This window comes from Conger conger, chromosome 2 (genome assembly GCF_963514075.1).
Source record: "Conger conger chromosome 2, fConCon1.1, whole genome shotgun sequence".
Classification (NCBI taxonomy): Eukaryota; Metazoa; Chordata; class Actinopteri; order Anguilliformes; family Congridae; genus Conger; species Conger conger.
This window is the reverse complement of record NC_083761.1, coordinates 59,355,246-59,371,562: the sequence shown is the minus strand read 5'-3', so window position 1 is coordinate 59,371,562 and position 16,317 is coordinate 59,355,246. Positions and strand designations below refer to the sequence as shown.

The window sequence follows — 16,317 nt, the reverse complement described above, 5'->3', positions numbered from 1 at the left end:
GCACAATGTTCCGCATTTCTAGAAACAGATTATAGTAGAATGCAACTATGAAATCCTGAAAAATAGATTTTTGAATATGTATTTTCATGTGAGCAATTTTCCCTCATAGACCTTTTTTTTGATAATGTTGTTAAACTTACTTTTACTTACGTACTGTATTACAATATGAATCAGGAACAATGTAGGCCTTTTAGGAATGTAGGAAAGTTGTTTTCGCAAATTAATTAATTGTATCTGACCTGGGGGGGGGGGCAATGATAAAAGTCATAGTTAAACAGAAGTCATAGGTAAACAGAACATCGGTAGGCTACAACAAGTAGCAAACAAACAATATCGGTAGGCTACTACAAGTAAAGGTGTAGGCTAATGCTTTTTTGCTATAATTTAGGTATTCGTTTATTTTGCTAATATGTTACCGTATCGACCCGTTAGCCTACCAATTGTAGCCTAACCACGCATATTTACCAATTTGTTGACATAACTTGCGCGAGACAAATTTAAAAATTCAATGTTGATATTTTAGGACGACTAATGATTTACAGTATTACAAGGCTACTGGGAAACATGAAACAGCCACTGTAATATAGAAGTAATCGATTAACTAGCAAGAAAGTATATGAAATTTAGTTTACAAATTGGGTTGCCCTGCTACTTCAGCTACAGTTACGTGTGCCAATGTCTGAAACACAGTTGAATGTCCCCTGCAAAGAAACAAGTAGGCTGTGTTACTAACCATAGTGTGTGCAGTAAATTGAGTTTTTCTGACGGTGTGTACAGTAAGATAAGTGATATATGAGCTGGAAATATTTTGGATCTCATGACATGTTCTTACGATGTTGTTCTGAAGCGAGTTTAGGACACGTGTGCAGAGTAGCAACCCCAAACTCCCCAGTTCTTTGCCAGCCGCCAGTGTATTGTTTCCCAAATATAGATAGTGGAATAAGATAATCTATATTTTCTTCCCTGCACACTGTGGGCCATGTGCTAGTGTATCGCGTTAATCTGATGATTTACAGACAGCATATGATACACACCCCTCCACCCACCCAGGAAATCAACAATACATTCTAATTACATCGCATTTAAACATTTTATTTAGAGTATGAGTAGATGTAGTAGAATCACTATAACGACTGTTTATGCACTTGCTTCCTCAAAATGTAGTTGGCTTTCCAATCACCGATATTGGCGAGAGAGATAACCTCGCTAAAACCAGTAGAAATTCTACACGCACGTATCTGGACGCCTCGTCACGGATTACCCTCGCTTTATCAGCACCGTTGCATATGGAGAGCATCAGTTGAAATTCTATTTAGTGTAGAGTGGTTGACGACAATGAAGTTCCACCTGTTACTGCTAATTCTGGTTTTGGCCTTGTCAGCCTGTACTAAGTCTGAAGAGAATGCAGAGGAAAATTTGGAGGAAAACGAAGAAAACTCTTCAAAGATGAAAGAGAAAACAAATGAGATCTTGGAAGAAAATGATGTAATGGTTCTTCATCTAAATAACTTCGCCCGAGCGCTCAGTGAAAACAAGTTCCTTCTTGTAGAATTTTGTAAGTAACGTAGTCTGTGTAAAATTAAAAAATGTAAATAAGGTACATTGAGTATAATGGAAAATATATTTTTTTGTGTGTACTTTATTGGTGAATAGCTTGTCTTTGTAAATGTAAAGATGACAATATGTACCCTAGAAGTATTTCCTGACATGCTATTTAAAAATGATAAATAAAAAATGATATTTATTCATTTTTTATTTACACGACCATGAATTCCTGAGCTGAGAATTTTAAGGTTCTATCTGCGTTCTGAATATTTTTGACAAATTGGGCTTCAAAGATTCCAAAGTGAATGGGCTCCAAGCAGAAACGCCTTTTAAATGTAGCTTTTTCATACTTTTAAACAGTATTTTTGTATAAACTTAGAACCTTATAATTCTCAGTTCATGAACTCCAGAGTTGTTCATTTTCATTTGAATTCACATTTTAAAGGTGGTCTAAAATAATTGAAGTCAAAAATATAATTGTGCCACAGCCTACTTATCTAGCTACTGTGATGTGTACCTAACCTTCACTGGTGAAGCAGATGCAAATTTTCCCAGGATAAGACTTTTATATGAACGGTCCTTTATAAAACACTTCAATGACTCCTTTCAGCAACATTTGCATTTTGATGTTCAACATCACAGATTAGCTTTTGGTCAAGCATTGTTTAATGGGCAAGAATTGAGGATTTCATAGCCTATTTTTTTTACCTACTTGAAGATTATTGTTTTTAAAACAATACATGGTAAGCCTTTGGAACAGGAAATACTCCCATCATTTTCAATATGTTTTCTTAGATGCGCCTTGGTGCGGACATTGTCAGGCACTGGAGCCAGAGTATGCAAAAGCAGCAGGAATCCTAAAGAATGAATCATCTGAAATGCGATTGGGCAAAGTGGAGGCAACTGAGGAGAAGGAGCTTGCAGAAGAGTTTGAAATTGGTAGTTTTCCTACACTGAAACTCTTCAACAATGGGGAAAGAGCAAATCCCATTGACTTCAGTGGTATGTCTGCATCCAACTAAGTTAACCAGTATTCTTGTAAGGCTTGCTCTAGAAAAATAAGTGAAGATAGGGCTAATTGGCTATAGCACAAATCTAGGGCATGAGCTGATCAAAAACAGAGAAAAGATAATACAGCACATATGCAGCACATTAAAATGTATTATCCTTATTTTCCATCCCAAGTGAGCTATGCATGTTTTTATGAGCAGATGTATTACAGTATCTAACTGTTTCTCTGTCCTTTTGTACATTGAGTATTTTTGTTGAACTGTGTACAAATGCTGTGTAAAACAAAATTCCTCTATATTATTCAGGAAAAAGGAATGCCAGAGGAATTGTTCAATGGCTGAAGAGACGGACTGGGCCAAGTGCCACAGTTCTAGAGAGTGAGACTGATTCTCAGGACCTCATTGATGCACATAAAGTTGTTGTAGTTGGGTTCTTTTCTGTAAGTGTATGTCTACATCAATTGATTTTGACTGTCGAAGCTGTAGTATTGTGAAATGGTTGAGAAAATAACTCCCTGTTAAATAAGTTGCAGGTTCAAATCCTAGGTGGGGCAATACCTGAGACCTGAGAACAGTATATCATATATAACAGTATACCTGAGAACTGTACCTGAGAACAGTATATCAATTTGACTCTATACATTAACTTGCACGTATGAAAGTTGATTACAACTGAGAAGTATTTCCTTGTTGATTTTATTCAATGCTTGTTTTTCTGAAAACTATTTTAACAGCACTTCATGCTTCAAAGTTTAACGTTTGATTTGCCAAAGACACTCATTCTGTCTCCAGGACCTTGAGGGTGAGGACGCAAAGGTTTTTTATGGAGTTGCAATGGACTTTGTAGACATCACATTTGGAATTACCACAAGCCCTGAGGTTTTCAAGAAATATACAGTGGAAAACAATGCTGTTGTATTATTCAAAAAGGTATGCAAATTTGCTATACAAATTGGTATAATTTGAGTCTAATTTTCTTGGACAAGAAACACATATTTGTCTATACATTTAAACCATGTTGAATGAATACCCCAACTCAACAGTTTGATGATGGCCGTGTGGACCATGAAATCCTGGAGGACAAAAACCTTGACAAAAAGGAGCTTACAGCATTCATACAAATCAACAGCGTGGAACTTGTCATTGAGTTTAATGAGGAGGTTTGTCATGCAGTTTTTCCTCAGATTTAAATTTACACAATCGGGGTCAACAGTTCTGTCAATTGTGGAAAAAGGCTAACATATAGCTCTCCTTTACCAGAATGCAGACAAGATCTTTGGCTCCAAAGTTCAAAACCACTTATTGCTGTTCATCAACTCAAGTACAGAGGCATATTCACAGATTATGGAGACGTATCAAGGAATAGCAGCAGAATTCAAAGGAAAGGTATGGAAATAAGAGCTCAATGACATAACACATAGGTTGGATATCCTGTACCATATCTCTTGTTTTTAAGTTCATTCCAACTGAAGTACATCCATGTGAAAAAATAAATGGCAGAACAAAAAGCACCTTGTATAATGAGAATGACGAAAGTAACTGAAAAATGCTATCTGCGCATGATAATAAAAATATAATGCAATGCTCCACAGTATCACTCCTAAAGCTAATTCCTCAAGACATAGTTGGGTGGCCTGTAGCGATGTGGTTAAGGTAAATGACTGGGACACGCAAGGTTGGTGGTTCTAATCCCAGTGTAGCCACAATAAGATCCGCACAGCCGTTGGGCCCTTGAGCAAGGCCCTTAACTCTGCATTGCTCCAGGGGAGGATTGTCTCCTGCTTAGTCCAATCAACTGTATGTCGCTCTGGATAAGAGCGTCTGCCAAATGCCAATAATGTAATGTAATGTAATGGAAGAACTAAAAGTACAGTGCTCCGGTGTTAAAAATGAATGGCTAAAACAAGAATTGGCAAACTCAACTAGGGGGTTGGGAATTAGTGTTAAATTATGTATAATTATTATTTATTATTATGTGATATAAAGCTACACTGGGCATTCTATTTCAAATAAACAAACTACTGTAGCAGGCCTAGACATGCTAACATTTATTTTATCCTCTGCTTCATCATCTCATAGATGTGGCAAATGGCAGACAATAGGGGGCAATGTACAGTAACAATGGATGCAATGGTTTCCTATTGGAGACTTTTATAGTCCCTTGGAGCTATTTTTGAAAAATAAATGATAATTTTAATGTAAAGAGACTGTCAATTAAATGGTAATGTCAAATTGTAATTTTCTCTCCTTTTTAATCAAGTGGACTGTCAATTAAATGGTAATATCAAATTGTAATTTTCTCTCCTTTTTAATCAAGTGGACTATATCAACTGAATGTGGCTTCATATAATATGATTAGATTTGGCAGAAAATGAAGAATAAATTACTGTATAATCTAATTCTGGCTCATAACAAATTTTTTCCTCTTTTACATTTACTCAGGTTTTATTTGTGCAGATTGACGTGACATCTAGTGTCTCGCATGTATTGAAGTACTTTGGTCTAACAGACAAGGATGCACCAGCTCTTCGACTCATTAACACAGAGACGGTAAAGAAGTACGTAATGGATGAAGGGAACATCACTCCTGAGGCTCTCCGCTCCTTCTGCCAGGGGGTGCTGGATGGGACAGTGAAGGTAGCCTATCCACCAAGCTCTCTTTCTACCTTTTGAATTGTGGTGGCATGCATGGCATATCACCCTATATACAAACACTGCAGCCCAAAGTAGAGGAGAAAACCATATTAGCAGTTACTGAGCGCTCAGGTGTTTTCCATACTACCATTTAAACACAAAATACATGGTCTGGCTGAGAGTCTGTTTTCAAAATGGGATTACCAGGTTAGTTGGATATGCAGTACAAAATTATTTGGACAATGACAGAATTATATTGAAAGATACTACATTGTTAGCTTGCGAGAGCTTGATGATGTTAGCACACTTTTGTGTAGTTTTTTTTAACAAAATCGTAAAACTGGTGCTAAAAAATCTTGACACATGAATTCATCGACTTGAAGTTAACTAACTGTATGACATTTTCAGGTTTATATAGCCAGCAATTGCCTCCAAACAGAGCTACAACTAGGCTGAACTGGGTTTGATTTTAAAGAATATATATATATATATATATATATATTTAAAATAAGCAACATGTCATTGTCAGAGAAATACATTTGTTCTTCCATTTGGCCTTTATTGAAAACATGATTATATAACACAAATAATTATGCTTCTAGCCTATGAAATAGGCAACTGGAATTGGGTGAATAAATATCAGAATTCTTCCTACAATGTCAATAAAAACAACACGTCTACATAACCTCTTAAGAGAGAAAGCCTTTAAGTCTTGGGTTAAGGGTTAATTCTTAACATTGTGATGTGCAAAGTTATGTATATGCTCGTGTGTGCTAATGTGCTAATTATAAAAAGTCACAGACAGGATATCAACATGTGTTTACCATATTTTTGTGTTTTGTCTATAAGTCAATTGTCTGATCAACAAGAAGCAATACAGATGGAGAGTATTTGGAATTGGGTATTGTGGGAGCAGAGCTACATGTGTAAATGGTCCAAGGATGTTTGTATGGTATTGCATAGTCTGGCAGACTGGCTTCCAATCAATGGGAATGCTCCACTGGAATACTGTCGGGACATGACACAAACCATTGTTTCCTTTTCTTTCATTTTATTCTTGTAAGCCCCACATGATGACTCAAGAGATTCCTGAGGATTGGGATAAGAACCCTGTCAAGGTCCTTGTAGGAAAAAACTTTGAAGAAGTGGCCTTTGGTGAAACCAAGAATGTCTTTGTTGAATTCTGTAAGCTAAAACACCTCCAGTATATACATTTTACAAAATATAATAGATCCAAAAGGCTCAATTAAAGACCTGCGTATTACTATTGTGAATTAGTAAATGTAGAAAAGTCAGAGAAGGAAATTTATTTAGTGTTGGCGATCTTATGGAATGTTAATAAAAGTCAAGATCAATAGTGCCTGTCCAAGTTATCAATGTGACAATTTGACAGCCAAATACTCCTGTATACTCTTATAACAAAACTGTATTAAAGCAAAATCATGGCAAACCACCTCTCACTTTCACTATGTCTTGTGAAAGATGCCCCATGGTGTGGACACTGTAAGGAGCTGGCACCTGTCTGGGAACAACTGGCTGAAAAATACAAGGACAGAGAAGACATTGTCATAGCCAAAATGGACTCCACTGCCAATGAGGTGGAATCTGTTAGTGTGTCTGGGTTCCCCACTCTTAAGTACTTTCCAGCAGGGTCAGAGAGGAAGGTGAGTATGCTCTTTGAGAAACATATATGTTCTATAACAACTATGTAAATACGCATTACCACGCATGTGCACGCTCATCGTAATGTTTTTCTACCTTTGGTAGGTTGTTGACTACAATGGCAAGAGGGATTTGGAGACATTTTCTAAATTTCTAGATAATGGGGGAGAACTACCAGAGGAACTAGATGATGATGATGATGATGATGATGATGACGATGAGGAAGAGGTAAGCAAACATTGGTGTTCCATCAATAAGCACAGTATAAAGAGTATGTGTGTTCAGATGTTGTATTTTACAGTGATAATAGGAATACTTTAGAACTGTTTGTAATTCAGCCGGACCAGGAAACAGTATCATACACTCTCAGAAATAAAGGTACAAAAAGTTTCAAAAAAAGGTACAAATGCTTGTACCTGATAGGTACATAAAATCGTACCCCTAGCCCCCAATATGTAATTGATATGTAGCCTTTTTACTTTGCAGGCAACTTTCTTCTTGTATTTTGTAGCATGACCCGCATATTTTAACTGTATTTTTAGGCTACCTAACAATATAGCCTACCCACCAGACAGAGAAAATATGGCTTGTTGTTTATCAGAAACACTGCAGTTTAGCTCTCTTAAAATGTTTATTGATGCCCTTCTGTTGTTGTTGCTCAGACTTGTGTGTGGTTTATTCTAGCCCACAGAGGACTCAACAGACACTGTGAAGAAAACTAATGAGACAGCCAAGGATGAACTGTAACCTCTATTTGAAGCTGGCCTCTTCATCCTACTTAACCTACTCATTATAATAGAAAACAAGAGAAAGCCTTGAAAATCAATAAAGTTTTTTATGAAAAAGTGAAAGTTTCCTGACGCAACATGTTACTGCTGAGATGCATGACAGAGCAATTATCAGTAGAAAGGTGTTCACCACAGACAATTATGGGAGAGGGCTTAAACACCACAGCTACTGTATGTGGTTGGGCTGAGAAATTGTTGCATTAGAAAGATTACAGAACAAATGGTTGCATGAACAACCTACTGCTGCAGGTCTAGATTTTCAGCACAACTGCCAGGTCTAGCATCTCAACACCTCCCATCCAATCAGAATCAGGTATTCACCCAGGCCATGATAAAAAACATAATATACTTGAACCAACCTTTACTAATGCATTGTGGTTCTAGAACTGTGTCAAATAGCCGACTAGAAACAATTAATTTCCCTATTTACTGAAAAGTAAGAGAATATATGATACTATTAATGCAATTTATATGCACAGCCTGACAAATTCTGATGTGAAAATGTACTGAATGTCTTTAAGATGCATGTATGGGTGTATTGGGCCAGAAAATATGAAGTTCCAATGCACTTAGAGCCTTTACCTGGTCATTAAATATAACACTGCCTGTTCGACCTGTGTCAGTTGCACAGTAGAGTAGACAAATTACAGTGTGAATAAATATGGCTGGCTAACTTCACATGTGGTAGTCCTCACCTGAACTCACAGTCATCACCAGATGGCATTCCACATTTGATAGCGAAATAGGGAAATATAGAGCCATATTTACATGTTAAGTCACATGCACTGTAATGGAGGACATCATTTTAAAAGTATTATAAACACTTTCCTTAAGCTTTCCCCAAGCCTAACCAAAACCTAGTGATAGAAAATGAGTGCTAGAGCAAGATGTTTTGATAATAAACCTAACCTAATAATATATAATGTAGTGGTCACAGTGTTTCAGGTACAAATCACAAGAAGCACATTATTAAATAGGTTTGAAAAAAGCTCTAGGCCAATGAACATGTGAAAACATCACTCACCTTAAGTGATATATTAATATGAATTTTGCATTGGACACAGAAACAGAAGGACACAGCAGAAGATTTGCAGAAGCTTATGAAAGACCATTTATTTGTATTGTAAGATGAGCAATAAACAGAGGAAGGATAAGAATCCCATTGTGCTTTTCATCTAACCTCATACATCTAACCTGAGCTTAATCCCTAGCACCCAATCTTTCTTTTTAACACATACACACACAACACCCCTCCTCTTCAAAAGAAACTTTGTCAGTTTTTTCACTTGAATCTGCTAACACAAATGTATTTGTACATGATAACATTCTCACAGGCCCCTGTGTAGTCACCTTGCTTTGTTTCAACTCAGCTTATTTAACCTTGCACAGTAACTGGTGCCACAATAAATGAAAGCCATTACCAAAGTACACACTTTTATCAGCAGCAACCTCAGCATTACCACGTGACCACCCAGAACAATCAGTGAAGCCCACGTTCTTTCATTTTATTATTATATTCCCCGCCCATGACTCCAAAAGGTTACTGTGTGAGGCTATTACCTCAGATTGCACCAGAATGAAGGAACTACTGGTCTCTTTGCTTCTTGTGGCCTGTCTCTGGGGAACTGCTGCTGTCAATCAGATGCAAGCCAATGAAAATAAAGAAAATAAAGTAAAGAAAACCAAGACCAGTGCCATTAAGGAGGAGAAAGGTGTTTTAGTCCTAAAGAAAAGCAACTTTGACCAGGCACTTAGACAGCACAAGCAGCTTCTCGTCATTTTCCGTGAGTCATATGTAAATGTTTCTGTATTTTTGTGAACCCTATTTAATTACAATTAGGTTTAATTACAATATAAATCAAAACTATGAAATATATTTAGTATGCATATTTTGTTTGCTGAACTGGGTCTATTACAATCCCAAATAGCAAGGCAGTTTTGAAACCTAGCTAACGTTTTGTGAGCAGCCTTCATACATGAATATACATTAGTGTAATTGTCTCCGTTATTGTTCTTACATTTAATACCTAGTGCCCAGTGCAAATGAATTTCACAGATGATTTCACTAAGAATACTTCAAATCAACCAACCTCAGTTTCCACAGAGATGGATATGGGTTATTTTGGGGAATTGAAAATGTGTATGCCATGTTCCTCTTCTCTTTTGTCACAGTAAGTTTGTCTATGCTTCCTTTCAACTTCAGTCTATTTTCGCTGCAGCTGCAAAATATGGCCCTCAACAACAGTACACTTAGTGTCTGACTGAATGAATGAGCCACTAGTGCAGTAATGTTATTTTACCACTAGTCTTTGAAGAGCAAATGTGCCAGCAGAAATAATAACCCAAATAGGCAATGCATGGGCAGCATTTACTCTGCAAAATGTTTCTGCATAAAAGCTGACGCAGATGGGAGTTATTAGGCAATTTAAATGAAAAGTACAGTATATTTGGTATAAATATAGTATAGTATCAATATTTTCAGTTTAAACATTGCATTGGTGTGTCCTTGTTTGTCCTTTAGATGCTCCTTTCTCTGGAGAGTCCCAGAGTCTGTCAACAGAGTTCACCAAGGCAGCAGAGCAGCTGAAAGCAGAGTCCTTTAAGGTACACCTGGGAGTGATTGATGTGTCCAATGAGAAGGATTTAGCTAAAGAGCTAAATGTTACAGGGTTTCCCTCCCTGAGGCTTTTCATTTCTGGAGACAAACAGAACCCGGTTATCTGCCCAGGTACGTATTCTGGATAGGCTAGGCAGCAGCTTGCAGTTACAGCTCATGGGTATCGGCTGATTAGTGAGAAGGGTGCTTGTCAATTTCATTGTAAGTTGCTATGTAACTGACTCTCCTCAGATATGAAAACGGCCTCTTCTATTATCACCTGGCTAAAGCGGAGAAGTGGCCGCAGCGCGAAGCTGATCAAAGATCTCCCCGAAGCAGAAATCTTTATCGCTGTTGAAGATGTGGTGATTCTGGGCTTTTATAAGGTAAAGGTCAATGGGAAAAGTGTTCAGTGGAGGTGTGAAGGTGTTAGTTTATCCCCATAGAAAGTCAAGCTCCGATTAATTATTGTTCAGCTATAATTGCATGAGAAACGAGTAAACATTTCTTTTTCAATTAAAAAAAAAACCAAAAGCATGTTTCTTGCAGGTAATTGATGATTTCAAAGAAAAAACCCAACAAAAAACTATGGCTCATGAAGTATACCACATGGCAGCTGTGTGTGTCCTTGATTGCCATTTCCCTTTATCTTTGATTTGCTTGGCACTATAGGATCTTGAAAAAGGTGCTGTGGAAGCCTTTTATGCAGCAGCAGCAGATATGCCTGATCTACCATTTGGAGTGACTAAAAATAAGCAAGTGTTTTCAAAGTATGAAATTACAAAGGATACGGTGGTGTTGTTTAAAGCGGTGAGTGAAGATTCACACAATTCAATCATTATTTCCCCTCAGTTGTCCTGTTCCCCTGAGTTGGCATGTTCTCCCCGTGTTTGCGTGGGTTTCCTCCCGGTACTCCGGTTTCCTCCCACAGTCCAAAGACATGCAGGTTAGGCTGATTGGTTAGGCTAAATTGCTCGTAGGTATGAGTGTGTGAGTGAATGATGTGTGTGCCCTGCGATGGACTGGCGACCTGTCCAGGGTGTATTCCTTTTGCCCAATGTATGATGGGATAGGCTCCAGCCCCCCTGCGACCCTGTTCAGGATAAACAGGTTAGGATAATGAATGAATGAATGAATGTATGTTGCTATATCTTCTCCATGTCTTCTCTTGCAATGTGATGACCGTTCCTCTTGGGCCACCATCTCAAAAGGTAATGACTGGATTGCAAAGACATTAGCTGTGCTCATGCATGTGAGGGGAGATTATTGTGCCTTTGGCGGAGGTCTACACTCTACTGTGTGCATTCTTTTTAGCTCTTTGGATGTTTTATATTTCAGGCCCCTAATGTGACAATTAAAATTCTGAATAACAGGTTTTATATGGAACTCATGCATATTTAAATCGACCCAAATATGGTTAATCATTAATTGCCTCTGGCATATGTTGTTTTTGCTCCAGTCTAAAAAGTCAGATGTATATGAGGTATCCAGTGAAGTGTCAGAGCAGGACGTGATTCACTTCATCAGAGTGCATGAAATGGATCTGGTGACAGAATATAATGCGATGGTAAGCATTAAACATGTTCAATAAAACAGTTTGATGAAAGTGAAGAATCCATGACAGTGTTTAACATTTCTGTTTTTATTTATTTCCATGTTGCCGGGTGTTGCAAATAACTGATGCAAGACATCTGCAAAAATATTGAACTCTGTGATCACCAACCATCTCATACTGTTTGATAATAAAAGTGATGAAAACTTTGGAAAAAACTATGAAGCTTTTCAAAATGTTGCAACTGCATTCATAGGCAAGGTAAGATATCTGGATTTTTAATATACACTCACTGAGCACTTTTTTCGGAACATTTTTACTTTGTTACACCTACTTATTAATGTGATTATCTAATCAGCCAATTGTGTGGCAGCAGTGCAATGCATACAATCATGTAGATACGGTTCATCAACCATCAGAATGGGGAAAATATGTCATCTAAGTGACTTTGACTGTGGAATGATTGTTGGTAGCAGACAGGGTGGTTTGAATATCTCAGAAACTACTGATCTCCTGGGATTTTCACACACACTAGTCTCTAGAGTTTGCAAAGAATGGTGCAAAAAAACAAAAATAATCCAGTGAGAAACACCTTGTTAATGAGAGATGTCAGAGGAGAATGGCCAGACTGGTTAAAGCTGACAGGAAGGTCACAGTAACGCAAATAAGCGCACATTACAACAGTGGTATGAAGGAGAGCATCTCTGAACACACAACACATCATAACTCTATGTGAATAGGCTACAGTAGAAGTCTAAAAAAATAAGCCTAATAAATACCTAATAAAGTGCTCGGTAAGTGTAGATTTTTTACATTTATTTTGAATGTCATTATTTTAAAAGTTTGAATGAATTATTTTAAACTATCTGTGAATATACATTACCAGTAAAAAGCCTTCTAATATAAAAAAGTCAATGTATACATTGCTTGTCATGTGTATTCTGTACATCCTGGGTGAATTGTAGCATGCCTTCGGGTTTTAGTGTGCAGCTGTGTATTAACACAGGGTTTGAAAACACCATACTAAAAGAGGATTGCTGTTTACGTTGATTGCAGCGTGCAACTGGAGTTCCATAACAGCTGCACTCTTTCAGAAGATAATTATGCTCGCAAATCATTCTTCTAAATTATCTGCTACAACATGTTTCCTCGTCTTACAGTACGTCCTAAATGTTGTATTCATAACTTCATTATTCAATGTTGTGATTACCAAAGTTATTTGTCTCTCCATTTGCATTAGAATAGCATATGAAACTGATAATTAGGTGTCCAAACAGTGAAGCTGGTGAAACCCTATTGGTTTTATTATTATTATTATTATTATTATTATTATTATTATTATTACTATTAGGGTGCCAAGTACCAAAGGTGCAAGGTGCCCAACTATTATCATACTGTTTATTATTACTATTCTTTCATAGTGTGTGTCTGTGGCAGTACTCATTATGGCTTAGTTGCTTTTTTTAAACTTGGCATACTGGTAGAAAACCAAGCCCTGATCCCTTTCTACCATTTTCTGCTGGATAGGACCATGCATCCAGCGTCACTAACTGGAAAAATGTACAATTTCCAAAGGGCTGGTTCTCCCACGCTATGTGGCATGCAGTCATGAAACTTGGGCCTGGAGAACAAATTTCCCTCATGGAACCACAAAGTCTGCTATGATGGATTTTCTGCAATTTTAATCTTTCTGAGACTTAGATACATGTTATACATACTGTACCAAATTTAAGCCACAATAATAATGTTACATTTTAAAAAACAGTTCATTTTCATAGGATGAAAATATAATGGCAGGCCTAACTGAAAAAACTATTACAAATTGTTATACATTTCAAGGTGCAATAGTTCAAAGATTCAAATCATCTGATACAATAAATACTCCATAAAAGCACCCAGAATGATTCAATGAGACCATTTAACCCAATGTCCGTATATTTGGAGTCATAGCAAGAAAACTTCTTAGAGTCATTAGTTGACTTACGAACATCGTCCAGGAGTTGAAGTTAGACGGTAGTTTTAAATAAACTACTGAAGAGCCATAAATAAACTACTGAAGGCCTTCAGTTCACAGCACTGAAATTTCTGTGTATTTCCCATTGGCAGGTTTTATTTGTCCTCATTGACACAGATGAGCCCAGAAATGGTCGGATTCTAGAGTATTTCCGAGTTCGTGCAGTGGAAACCCCATCAGTGCGAATGGTAAACTTGACTGATAACATGCAGTACCAAATGCCATCAGAGGTTACATCAGATGAAGTGAAAGCCTTCTGCCAGAAATATCTCGACGGAAAAGCAAAGGTAAAATTGAGTGATTTCTAAATTTATTCATTGATCTTTATCAACTCATTACTTAGTTGTCACTTCTTGCCTCAATATATGAGCCAATGAAAATAAACATTCCATTGAAGCTGATTTCTTTCCTGTATTATACTGTATTGACTCTTCTCAACACGCATGATTTAAAAAAAAATACTGAGCAGGAAATAGATTATGAAGTGACAGAGCATTCATATGATTCTGTTTAATATTTCCAGCTCAAGTTGCAAAGTGAACCAATTCCTAAAGATTGGGATAAGGGCCCAGTGAAGGAGCTTGTGGGGTCTAACTTTGAAAAAGTGGGCTTCAACGAGGATAGGAATGTATTCATCATGTTTTGTACGTATTAAAATGCTACTTTCCCAACACGATGACTGTATATTTTAGCCCACTTTAGGAGGTAAAAATATTCCATATTGGTATTGTCAATGAAAATGATACATGCCATAAAAAGATCCTATCCAGTTAATGGACTAATTAATTTAACAGTATGGTATTTCTGGTTCAGAATATACATACAGTTGCAAATATTTCTGTACTACATTAAAATATTATGATAGTGTTCTGTTACATTTTTTGAGGCTCTCCCTGTGTGCATTTTACCTGAAAAGATGCTCCCTGGAGCAAGGAATGCAAAGCATTATTTCAGCTATGGGAGAAGCTTGGGAAGGTGTATGAGAAACATGAGACTGTGGTGATTGCCAGAATAGATGCAACAGCAAACGACATAAACATTCTCCTCCAGCAACGCTATCCCGCGCTCATGTTCTTCCCAGCTGTGTTTGCAGAGAAGGTGGGTCAAAGCCAATATAGCTATTGGATATTTATATAATGGTAAACTAATGTTTTCATAGCTTCTTTCTACACTAAACTTCCTAAGTTTAATGTTTACAAAGTCTTGTGATCAGAGTCGTTCCGGATGAAGAGTAAACAGGAAAAAGCCCATTGAATTCAACATGAGAGTAGCTTCCAAGGGAATTGTGCTAAGCATGACAAATGTGATGGTGATGTTTTCACTTTTGTAATGAGAAATGTTTTGTGATTGAAATGTTTAGAAAGATGAAACCAGTTTTGTATGCTTTTGAAAATATACAGTATATATATTAAACACTCTTTGAATCAATAATACTGATTTTATGTTCTGTTTTTGACAGGCTATTCCTTATGTAGGAGACAGAACATTAGAAGCAATGGTGGAGTTTATAGAGAATCAGGTTGAGTTAGCCAAAGGAGAAAAGGCTAAGGTAGGTTGCAATTAATAGAAACTGTACATTTTATTGCATTCATATTTACATTAATAGGTTATATATCTTAAAATGAGTAATAGACTTTTCAATAAACTGAAATAAACTGTTCCTGTCCATCAACTTTTGTTTTTTCTGTCATGTAGGAGGAAGAAGAGAGGAAAAAATATATTGAGACTCAAAAATTAATGGACAAGGAAAAAGATGAACTGTAATTTTCAATTGCTGAAGCTAGGACCTGTCATATTGTGACGTCAAACTGCAGGCCTGCTTTTCAAATGCAATTTTGGCCTCAGTGATGGAATGTAGTTCTTTAAGGTGTGCTGCAACCTTTCTGCTAGAAATGGTCCAGCTAAAATGCATTGAATCCTATCTTGGTACACACCTCCCAAAAACAATATCATCATTGCATTTCTGTCTGTTTATAACTTATCACTTAACACCTGTTCAGCTATCTCCCACAATAGTGTGGGCAGAGGACATCAACCTCTCTTTTTTGCTATTTTTAATTGTTTTTCTTAAAGAGCCATTGGATTTGAACACAAATCATAAACATCAAAGTTAACTTACAGGTCAGCCTAACACCCTACCATACAATATCTTCAAAATTCTAATTTAGCACCAAAGCCTGAATCAGTTTCACCATTGACCGCCCTTACATGAAATAATTACTTTTGTCCATTTAGTGTTTTCCCTGCAGAAAATGGTTTGACAATAATGATGCATATTGTGATGATGATCTCTGGAGTGAAACATAAATAAACAGTAGAACTGGATAAAAAATATTTTCCCTTTTATTTTCCCAAATGGCCATAGCATCGTATTGTTATTTATGTAATTGTTTCCCATTAATAGATGAATAATTGAGCTGTATGTCGTATTGTTTCCTAGCTAAGCAACGTAACAAAATCTGTGTTCACAGACATTTTGAATGGCTAATATCATAACTTGATCTCTGTTATTGCAA

At 36.9% G+C, this 16,317-nt stretch overlaps 2 protein-coding genes across 2 annotated transcripts; both read left to right on the top strand.

The window, feature by feature from the left end:
• Positions 1-1,335: 1,335 nt before the first annotated feature.
• Positions 1,336-7,616, top strand: pdia2 (protein disulfide isomerase family A, member 2). Its single transcript, XM_061232524.1, has 11 exons — positions 1,336-1,555; positions 2,341-2,547; positions 2,862-2,995; positions 3,348-3,485; positions 3,599-3,715; positions 3,816-3,941; positions 4,998-5,192; positions 6,254-6,374; positions 6,672-6,853; positions 6,957-7,079; positions 7,536-7,616. The coding sequence occupies exons 1-11, from the start codon at positions 1,336-1,338 to the stop codon at positions 7,596-7,598; spliced, it is 1,626 nt and encodes a 541-aa protein (XP_061088508.1). The 3' UTR covers positions 7,599-7,616.
• Positions 7,617-9,215: 1,599 nt separating this feature from the next.
• zgc:136472 (uncharacterized protein LOC678514 homolog) lies at positions 9,216-15,987 on the top strand. The gene is made up of 11 exons (XM_061230476.1): positions 9,216-9,423; positions 10,161-10,367; positions 10,488-10,621; positions 10,908-11,045; positions 11,695-11,802; positions 11,923-12,048; positions 13,894-14,088; positions 14,325-14,445; positions 14,718-14,899; positions 15,261-15,350; positions 15,497-15,987. Exons 1-11 carry the CDS (start codon positions 9,216-9,218, stop codon positions 15,563-15,565), a joined length of 1,578 nt encoding a protein of 525 aa, XP_061086460.1. The 3' UTR covers positions 15,566-15,987.
• Positions 15,988-16,317: the final 330 nt, after the last annotated feature.